Consider the following 11,023-nt stretch of genomic DNA (forward strand, 5'->3'; position numbering starts at 1 on the left):
CTATGGTAGATGTATATTGTAACTTTATTTTTGTTTTCTAGTATTTTTGAGAAGGGTAAGTTCAAGAAACTAAAATTTCATTATATGAAAGTGTAGCTATTCAGTTGTTCATTTTAGAATTGTTTTATAAATGCTGTTATTTCAAATATTTCTATTTGCTTTTATGTACACATCTATGAAGACAAAGTAATTACAGTTACTCGGTCATTGAGGACTAGAAACATAGTTCAAAAGACAGAACGCTTGCATGAAGAGAATGGTGATGTTGAAGTTCGCCGAAGTTGCAGGATTAGAAGTCGTTATGGTAGCATGAACCAGTCTGTACTATTTGACAAACTTATAACAAAGTAAGTAAAAATTTAGATCAAGATTATTTAGCTGGCAAAAACTTTTTGTTGGGGACTAAGTTTTGACTAGCAGGAGTATTTAATGCATTCAGTTTATGTAAAGTGTAAAGGAGAGTGATTATTAGAGGACTTTGTAATAATTCTGTATGTGTATTTAAATTCTTACAAAGAATATGAAATATTTTTACATTAGTAAATCAGTGCTTCTTATAAGGGTATTTAAAATCCCAGCACTCAGAGAATACAATGGAAGAAAAATTTAAGTTTTTAAAAATATACTACTCTTTTATTTTTTAAATAAATTTCTTTATTTCTGGCTGTGTTGGGTCTTCGTTGCTGCATGCGAGCTTTCTCTAGTTGTGGTGAGCGGGGACTACTCTTCGTTGCGGTGCGCAGGCTTCTCATTGTGGTGGCTTCTCTTGTTGCGGAGCGCGGGCTATATAGAGTGTAGGCTCAGTAGCTGTGGCGCACGGGCTTAGTTGCTCCGCGGCATATGGGATCTTCCTGGACCAGGGCTCGAACCCGTGTCCCCTGCATTGGCAGGCGGATTCTTAACCACTGCGCCACGAGGGAAGTCCTAAAATATACTACTCTTTTACAGTTTTAGCTTATTTTTATATCATTTATTTTAAAGCACTGCTGAAGCTGTACTTCAAAAAATGGATGATATGAAGAAGATGCGTAGACAGCGAATGAGAGAACTTGAAGACTTGAGAGCGTTTAATGAAACAGAAGAAGTAAATATATTCTTCCATTAAGGGGATGATTTAATAATCTCCAGTTTAACCTTTTTTCTCTAGAACCTATTCCATTTTCTGGTTAAATTATTCATCATTTTGTTCAGCATTTGTTTGATCAGTCACTAGTTATTGCTGGAGCTTTAAGAGTTTATAGCTGGAAATATCTTCGTTTTCAGTAGGATTGGAAGGCCCTACTGGATTTTTTTAAATAAACATACTAAACGTTAATGGATTTTATTTAAACATTTGTAGGGGAATCTTAATATGTACACAAGAGGAAAACAAAAACGTATTCAAAGAACTGATGAAGAAACAACTGACAATCAAGAAGGCAGTGTGGGTTAGTCTTTTCTCTTGTTCTATCTTCTGGGTTTTATTTAGCAGAATATAGCCTTTTTATTCAGAAGCTGTGACATTTATGGTAGTTTATGATAAATTAAGAGGGTTGTCATGGTTTCAAAGAAAAAAGTGAAGGCAGGGGAGATAAAAGGGTAATATGTTATGTTGGGAAAGTACTTAAACATGCTAAAACAAATGAAACTGGTTTGCTTGTATAATACATCTACAGACAGCATATCTCACTCTACCTGTTTGCATTAAAAGTTAGTTAAAGTTGAGTTTTACTGTTCTGTTTAGGACTTACTGCTGCAATTTCTTAGAACTTTTATTGAATGAAAATCAGTTTTCCGAAATGCGTTTTAAATGTTTGGTGAGGGTGTTTTACGTTATCTTAAGTAGATTATTTGAGTTACACTGCATGTAACTCAGTGGCAGCCAGAAGTCCACTATATCAATGAAATTAGCAGTAACGCTATAAACTTTAGTTTGGTATGTACTGATAGTAGCCTTGAAACTACTTTTTTCCCTCCCCTAGTTGTTTTTAATTTTATAGTTTTTTACTTCATTTTTAAAAAATCTTCATTTGATGTTGCAGAATTACAGATTCTTTCTATGAACAATCTAGAAGTAAATAAATTTTAAAAGGAGAGTCTTTTTCTATTCCCCTATTTTAAAAATTGTTAGCATTTGGGTGAGAAGCCTGAAAGTAAATGATTCTTAATTGTAGAGTCATCTGAAGAGGGTGAAGACCAAGAAGATGAAGATGATGGTGAAGATGAAGATGATGATGAAGAAGACGATGATGTAGAAGACGATGATGTAGAAGATGATGATGAAGAAGATGATGATGAAGAAGATGATGATGATGTAGATGATGATGATGAAGATGAAGAGGATGGAGAAGAAGACAATCAGAAACGATATTATCTTAGACAGAGAAAAGCTACCGTTTACTATCAGGCTCCATTGGAAAGTAAGTGCTATTTTTTTTTTTTTTCCAGGAGAAGATGTAATCAGGTTTCCTTTATCTTCACTGCCTTTCTTCTGTTATTCTTATTTTTCATGTTTTCATTTTGCAGAATACTCATGGCTGTTGTCTTTCATAACTTACCCAAGATGTGCAAGAAGTTATTTCTTCTAAAGAAAGTTAAATGTTAGCCTTGATAAAAGTAAATAATTGGGTTATTTTGAAATTTCATGTCTGTCTTTAATTATTTTAGTTTTCACAGCTTTGTACTTTATTTTATAAATTAGTGTAAATAGGACCGCTTTTGATTTATGTTAAAGTTGTACCTCATTACTTCTGAGTGTATATATGCAAAGCTGATAATCAGCTATTATGCATCAGTATAATCATAATGGTTGTTTATGGCCAGTGTGTGTTTTGGTTGGTTGTTGTCTGTGCTACACATATATATTCAACAGCAACGTTGCAGGTGTAAACGATTTAAAACATGAACAGTAAAATATTCTACAGTAGATATGTACTAGTATTTTCATGGAAGGTAGCATCATTGTAAGTATTTAGGTGAAGAGCAAAATTGTCTTTATACATATTTATATGTCACATACATATAATTTTTTTTCTTAGAACCTCGTCATCAGAGAAAGCCCAACATATTTTATAGTGGCCCAGCTTCTCCCACAAGACCAAGATATCGATTATCTTCTGCGGGACCAAGAAGTCCTTATTGTAAACGAATGAACAGGTTTGGTTCTGAAATAGTGACTGACTTATGACAACATAATTGTCTCTATGTTAAGGTAGGATTCTAGAGTCTTAGTATTAGGCGTATCAGGATAGAATTCTAGAATTGTATATTTGGGAGAGTTAGCTCTATGCCTTTAGTGTTCTAATCCCCCCTACCACTGACTAGTTTTTGGTTTTGCTTCCACTGATAGGAATTGTTAACAACTACTATGGTAAGGTAGTTTATTCCATTGTTCCACACTAATAATAGAGAGCAACCTTTGCTTCAGTGTTTACTGTATTCCTGGCTTGGTGTTAAGCATTTTACATAGATTGTTTCGCATTTAGTTAGAGTATAGGTTTAGTCTTGTCTTCACATACTGTCCTAGATATATTTTCTTACCATGACAAATTCTAAGTTACATAGCTTCTAGACTGTGACCATCCATTTTTGGATATATTTTTCAAATTCGCTCTTCCTACATACTGGGAAACATTAATTTTCTATGACTATATATTATTTGTGGGTTTCTTTTCCTCTACATCCTGAGACTTGTTGCCTGTCTGTCATACTTAAGTCTAAAGAGGTAATTCTTGTTATTTCTTCATTCTCCTGAGTAATAAAAGATTTTCTGATGCATTAGAATTTTCTGGGTAATAGTAGCATTATAGTAGTTCATGAATGAGAAAGCTTATAGGGTGAAGCCTAAAAAGGCAGAAAAAAATAACACTCGTGGGGAATGGTGCTTTTTTCCTAATATTATTAATGTGCTCAGAAGTAAGACTGAAGTCTTATGAGACTTCAACTATTCAAACAGTTTTTAGAAGCCTCCTCATAGAAGCAGACTATATCTGATCATGTTTTGGCCATGGAAGGCCACACCTCTATAGGTACTGACAAATTTCTCTCTTCTAGGAAAAATATGAACTACTGCTTGCGTCCCGGGGTCTTTTAATTTGATGTTCAGAGTCTCAAAATCACAAGTGTACGGTCTAGATTTCTTGTTTCATCATCCCTTTTCACACAACCAGAGCCCAGAAGCATAGAGAATCAGAAAGACAACCTGTCAGGGCTGCCCAAGATAAACTGCACTTGAAAAGAGGCCAGTCAAAACTACTGAAGCCCGCGTGCCTAGAGCCCGTGCTCCACAACAGGAGAAGCCACCTCAGTGAGAAGCCTGCGCACTGCAACGAAGAGTAGCCCCCGCTCGCCGCAACTAGAGAAAGCCTGCGCACGGCAACGAAGACCCAACGCAGCCAAAAATAATAAATAAATAAATTTTTTAAAAATAAATAAATAAAAAATAAAATAGGTAACCAACAAGGACCTGTATAGCACAGGGAACTATATACTCAATATCTTGTAATAACCTATAAGGGAAAAGAATCTGAAAAAGAATATATACATATTCTTACATATATATGTATGTGTAACTGAATCACTGTGCTGTATACCTGAAACTAACACAACATTGTAAATCAACTATACTTCAATAAAAAAAAAAGTTAAACACACACACAAAAAAAGAAAAGAGGCCAGGGACTTTCGTGATGGTCCAGTGGGTAAGACTCAGCGCTCCCAGTTCTGGGGGCCCGGGTTCGATAGCTGGTCAGGGAACTAGATCCCACATGCATGCCGCAACTAAGAGTCTGCATGCTGCAACTAAGAAGTCCACATGCCACAAAGATCCTGCGTGCCACAAAGATCCTGCGTGCCACAACTAAGACCCGGTGCAGCCCAAATAAATAAATATTGAAAAAAAAAAAGGAGGCCACACTGTCAGTACTTTTTATAGGCCCCATAGGATATTGTTAAAGACCAGTATTTTGATAGTGTAATTTAATGATCTTCAGAAAAGGAGAGTAAGGTGTATTGCTCCCTGGAGTCCCCATCAAGCACAGGGCCCAGGGCAGCTGTCTTGGTTGACTGATTCACAAAACAGGCTATGTTTGATCCCACAGAAGTGAGAGGCTGGCAGTTACTTTGAAATTTAATTTCTTTTCCCATATTTAATGGGTTTATATTTCTGGAATTAACATGCTTGTTGATTGACTTGCCTCCGTAATCACCACCTATGATATATCTTGCAGTAGGTAGGAATTTTTTTTGCCACTTTGGTGCTTGAGTTCCCATATTTGGTTCACAGGGTATACTCTTTCTCTATGGAGAGTGTCTCATGTTATTGCATAGCTCCTTGGATACAGGATTTTTTCCCCTTCCTCTTATTTAACAAATGTTTGAGTACTACTATGTGCTAAGCACTATGGATATAAAAATGACTTAAGTCAGAATTCCTGCCCTTGGATCTTGGACTAGTGGAGGATTCTGACTCATTTAAACTATGAACCAAGAGATTTAATCTGTACCCTGAGTCACATTATTTGACTTAATTACCTTGGTGTTTTGATAACTCCCTTTAAACTTTTTCTTTTTGATAACAACTTTATTGTGATATAATTCACATATCATATAGTTCGCCCATTTAAAGTATACAATGTTTTTTATTCACTGAGTTGTGCAACTATCACCACAGTTTTGTGTTTTTTTTAATATTTATTTTATTTATTTATTTATTTTGGCTGCACCAGGTCTTAGTTGTGGCACGCGGGATCTTTGTTGCAGCATGTGGAATCGTTTAGTTGCAGCATGTGGACTTCTTAGTTGTGGCATGCGAACTCTTAGTTGCGGCATGCATGCGGGATCTAGTTCCCCTACTAGGGATCAGACCCGGGCCCCTTGCATTGGGAGAGTGGAATCTTACCCACTGGACCACCAGGGAAATCCCAACCACCACAATTTTAGAACATTTTTCTTGCCTCAGAAAGTAACCCTGGGGACTTCCCTGGTGGTCCAGTGGTTAAGACTCTGCTCTCCCAATGTAGGGGGCACAGGTTCCATCCCTGACCAGGGAACTGAGATCCCGTACGTGCACGGCATGACCAAAAAAATGAAAAAAAAATATGTAACCCTGTACTCTAGTTATCACTCGCCAATCCTTTCAGCCCTAACCTACCACTGTTCTACTTTCTGTCTGTATAGATTCTGGGTATTTCATATAAGTGGAATTCTTTGTGACTGGGTTCATTTGCTTGGTATAACATTTTCAAGGTTCATCTGCATTGTAGGATGTATTAGTACTTCATTCCTTTTTATTGCCAAATAAGATTCCCTTGTATAAATATACTATACTTTGTTTATCCCTTTATTAGTTGATGGACATTTGGGTTGATTCTACTTTTTGGCTATTATGAGTAATGCTATTATGAACATTCATGTACAACTTTTTGTGTGAACAAATCTTTTCATTTCTCTTGGGTATATACCTAAAAGTGGAATTGCTAGATCAAATGCTAACTATATTTAATGTTTTGAGGAATTGCCAGATTGTTTTTCCAAAATGGCTGCTGCACTTTACATTTCCACAAGCAATGTACTAGAGTTCCAATTTCTCTACACCTTTAATAACACTTGTTATTACCTGATCTTTCGAATGTAGCCCTTTAAACCTTTTTTTTGTTTGTTTCAATTTCTTCACCATGGTGGAGTTAACATCTCATTCCTTCTAACAACTTTAATGGTAGTCATTTGACCTATTAGTCTTTTTACTTTTTCTTGAAGAGACCAGCTTCTGTTTATCATTTATATCCTACTTAGGCAGGGAAACAAAGCACACATCCAAAGAGTTGTTTGAACATTGCTCTTAGTGTAACTTGCAGCCACAATGTAGGATTTTTGAAGGGTCTTTGGCATACTTACATAGCAGAACTTCAGAAATGCTGCCTTTAAGTAGGATTTTCTTTCTTCCTTGTGATTACTAACCTCTAGTCATCTAAGGTTTACTCTTTAGCTTCAGTTTGGAGTTTCTGGAACAAGCCTAGCCCCTTTAAACAAGAAGGTAACATAAATAGCACAATTGCTTCACTGGTATTACAAAGTACATGTTACTGGTTGTCAAGGAACTAGAACTGGCAACTCTAGACACTCCAGTTAGGTTCAAAGTGCTGGTCCAGTGCTGTCTGTGCCAAATTTTTCAAAAGTTACTAGTAAAATGGAAAAAAGAAAAAGTGAATGTGGGTATATGTATTTAGCATTTTTTTTTAACTGAAATAATGGCCTTTCTACAGTGTAATTTTGAAGAACTAGGACTGCCTAGGTTGTGAGTTCAGCTCTACCACTTACTTATTAGTGACCTTTTCCAAGTTATTTAACCTCTCCATGCTTTAGTTTTTTGATCTGTAGAATGGAGACAGTAGCACCTATCTCATAGTATTGTGCAAATTAGGTGAGTTAATACCTATAAAATGTTTAAAATAGTATCTGGCACATGTTAAGTTCTATATGCATTTGTAACTATAATCAAAAATAATCCCTACTTTGCACATCAGACGTTGGAAACTTTGTCAGTCCACAAGGTTTTGTTTGCTTATAACTTTATTGGTTTATGAAATAAACTGGAGATCATCAGTGTGGTAGTGTACAGAACGTGGATTTTTTTTAATAGACAAAGATTTTGAATTATACCATCATTGACTAATTCTGATATTTTAAGCAAGTTCTTTAAACTATGAGCCACGTTGGCCCCGACTGTATAATGAGCCTACTAATATGTACTTGTCCAGTTTTAATTAAGATTAAGTTTGATAATATGTCAACCACCTGGTACAAGAAACACTTAGTAAATTAGTCCTTTTTATTAATTGTTAGTCTTAATTATGTGAATACCTACTGAATTCACACACAATTATGTATATTACATAATTACAAGAAAGATTCTATTTATAATATTAATGGTAGTATGAAATAAGTTAGTCTTTCATATAAAACTGCAGACTTGTACTCGGTTTTACAGGCAGATCACAAATATGGTCTTTGGATGTGTTTGAGTGGGTAGATGGTGAAGGATTATTTTCTCACTTATATCTGTGTTTCCACAACCCCTTATCAAAATCCTGGGGCTGCTTTATATTTCAGAATTCAGATATGGGGGGGATTTACAAGGAAAACATACAACATATATAATGTGCAATATTAACATTTGTAGGTGTGTCTGGGCCAGCACTGTATAGTCAGATATATTAATTTTATAGCAAAATGTATGAATAATCACAGTAAGCAGGACAAATAGAGATTTTGAATTGCTTTTATGACATTTCAGGTCATGTTTTGCTGCTAAGTGAATAATGGAAAAAGTTTTCAGAGTTTTTTTTTTAGGTATAAGATTCTGGACCTCAATTTTGCAGATAATAGATTGTGAACCTTTTATATTTTTGGACTTACCTACTTAACCATGATTGTACTCTGACTCAGGAAATGCTCTAGACCCTGAGCCAATAGAATGATTAAAGGTTTTCCCAGCCAGATTCTGTTTTTATACTGTGGGTCTTTGCAACTGTCCAAAGGCAGAAGTGATTTTAAAACGTTTTGAGTATTTGCAGCACTCAGCATTGTATTTTTTTTTTGAATTTTTGAATTTTATTTTTTATACATCAGATTCTTATTAGTTTCTGTTTTATACGTATTAGTGTATACATGGCAATCCCAAGCTCCCAATTCATCCCACCACCACAACCCCACCCGCCATTTTCCCCCCTTGGTGTCCATAAGTTTGTTCTCTACACCTGTGTCTCTATTTCTGACTTGCAAACAGGTTCATCTGTACCATTTTTCTAGGTTCCATATATATCAGCATCGTATTCAATACTACCAACCAACCTAAGATTTTGATTATTTTTATCTCTTTTTAAAAATAAGTTATTTTTGGTTGTGTTGGGTCTTCGTTGCTGCGTACGGTCTTTCTCTAGTTGTGGCGAGTGGGGGCTACTCTTGTTGCAGTGCGCGGGCTTCTCATTGCGGTGGCTTCTCTTGTTGCGGATCAGAGGCTCTAGGCACGTGGGCTTCAGTGGTCGTGGCTCGCGGCCTCTAGAGCGCAGGCTCAGTAGTTGCGCACGGGCTTAGTTGCTCCGCGGCCTGTGGGATCTTCCCGGACCAGGGCTCGAACCCGTGTCCCCTGCATTGGCAGGTGGATTCTTTCTCCCTTCCTTCCTTCCTTCCTTCCTTCCTTCCTTCCTTCCTTCCTTCCTTCCTTCCTTCCTTCCTTCCTTCCTTCCTTCCTTCCTTCCTTCCTTCCTTCCTTCCTTCCTTCCTTCCTTCCTTCCTTCCTTCCTTCCTTCCTTCCTTCCTTCCTTCCTTCCTTCCTTCCTTCCTTCCTTCCTTCCTTCCTTCCTTCCTTCCTTCCTTCCTTCCTTCCTTCCTTCCTTCCTTCCTTCCTTCCTTCCTTCCTTCCTTCCTTCCTTCCTTCCTTCCTTCCTTCCTTCCTTCCTTCCTTCTTTCCTTCCTTCCTTCCTCCCTCCCTCCCTCCCACCCTTCCTTCCTTCCATTTTTGGCTGTGTTGGGTCTTCGTTTCTGTGCAAGGGCTTTCTCTAGTTGTGGCAAGCGGGGGCCTCTCACTATCGCGGCCTCTCGTTGCAGAGCACAGGCTCCAGACGCGCAGGCTCAGTAGTTGTGGCTCACGGGCCCAGTTGCTCCGCGGCATGTGGGATCTTTCAAGACCAGGGCTCGAACCCGTGTCCCCTGCATTAGCAGGCAGATTCTCAACCACTGCGCCACCAGGGAAGTCTTTTTTTTTTTAAACGTGAGAAAATTGAGGCTTATATGGGTTGAGTTAACTCATCCACATTTACACAACTGTTAAATGGCAGTTGTGAATTTAGAGTTGAGGATATACTATAGATAAAAGACCCGTCTCATTTCTCACAGTTTCTTAGCATTTTTTAACCCTTCTTGATTCCCTTTGGTTTACATAAAAATTCTCTTGTTCTCCTTTTAAGGTTGTTTGACATTTCAAAATAGGTGATTCCCTTCCAAGTGTAAATTATATGTAGTATAATGTTGAAAATACTTTCTAAAATTACAGTCACAAAGATTCTAAAACCCTCTTTATCCTGCCTTTCTCTTTGAGGGTAACTGATTTATATTAAGACTAAGAATAAGAAGTCACCCTGCCTGGACCATGTTTTGTCTTAATGAACATTTGATTGTCAGCTCTACCACAGCCTCCTATCTTTTTTTCCCTCTTCAGTTGTCTAAGTCTTTTATTCCCTTCAAAAGATTCAACCAACAGAGCTTACTTCATTGATTCAGCAAATGTATTAATTTTACGATAAACATTTTTGGATTATTAGGTATTTCTAATGTTTGCATCCCGTAAGATGCCCGTTTTCTCCTGCCTTCATCATGATTTCAGTTTTCCTCTTTACTTTAGGCGAAGGCATGCAATCCACAGTAGTGACTCTACTTCATCTTCCTCTTCTGAAGATGAACAACAATTTGAGAGGCGAAGAAAAAGGAGCCGCAATAGAGCTATCAACAGGTTAGTGCATGTTGATTCCTTTAAAGCTACCAGCTTTTTTTTAAGTGGAAAGAAAGATGAATAATTTGAGGATAGGTGCAGCTTGGCTGAATTAAAAATTATGGGCTTCCCTGGTGGCGCAGTGGTTGAGAATGTGCCTGCCAATGCAGGGGACACGGGTTCGAGCCCTGGCCTGGGAAGATCCCACATGCCGCAGAGCACCTGGGCCTGTGAGCCACAACTACTACTGAGCCTGTGCATCTGGAGCCCGTGCTCCGCAACAAGAGAGGCCGTGATAGTGAGAGGCCCGCGCACCGCGATGAAGAGTGGCCCCCGCTCGCCGCAACTAGAGAAAGCCCTCGCACAGAAACGAAGACCCAACACAGCCATAAATAAATAAAAGCCATTTCTAAAACACTACTCTTATTAAAAAAAAAAAAGGGCTTCCCTGGTGGCGTAGTGGTTGAGAGTCGGCCTGCCGTTGCAGGGGACACGGGTTCGTGCCCCGGTCCGGGAGGGTCCCACATGCCGCGGAGCGGCTAGGCCCGTGAGCCATGG

At 37.9% G+C, this 11,023-nt stretch overlaps 1 protein-coding gene across 1 annotated transcript in view; it reads left to right on the forward strand.

Moving 5' to 3' along the window:
• The first annotated feature begins 216 nt into the window (after positions 1-216).
• Positions 217-11,023, forward strand: part of ATAD2 (ATPase family AAA domain containing 2) — a 47,811-nt gene continuing 37,004 nt past the window's right edge. The window contains exons 1-6 of the mRNA XM_028500402.2: positions 217-347; positions 982-1,084; positions 1,340-1,427; positions 2,154-2,399; positions 3,018-3,135; positions 10,379-10,486. Of these exons, the coding sequence (XP_028356203.2) occupies positions 310-347; positions 982-1,084; positions 1,340-1,427; positions 2,154-2,399; positions 3,018-3,135; positions 10,379-10,486 (701 nt within the window). The 5' untranslated portion in view covers positions 217-309. The remainder of the gene's footprint in view (positions 348-981; positions 1,085-1,339; positions 1,428-2,153; positions 2,400-3,017; positions 3,136-10,378; positions 10,487-11,023) is intronic.

This window comes from Physeter macrocephalus, chromosome 15 (genome assembly GCF_002837175.3).
Source record: "Physeter macrocephalus isolate SW-GA chromosome 15, ASM283717v5, whole genome shotgun sequence".
NCBI classification, from domain to species: Eukaryota; Metazoa; Chordata; class Mammalia; order Artiodactyla; family Physeteridae; genus Physeter; species Physeter macrocephalus.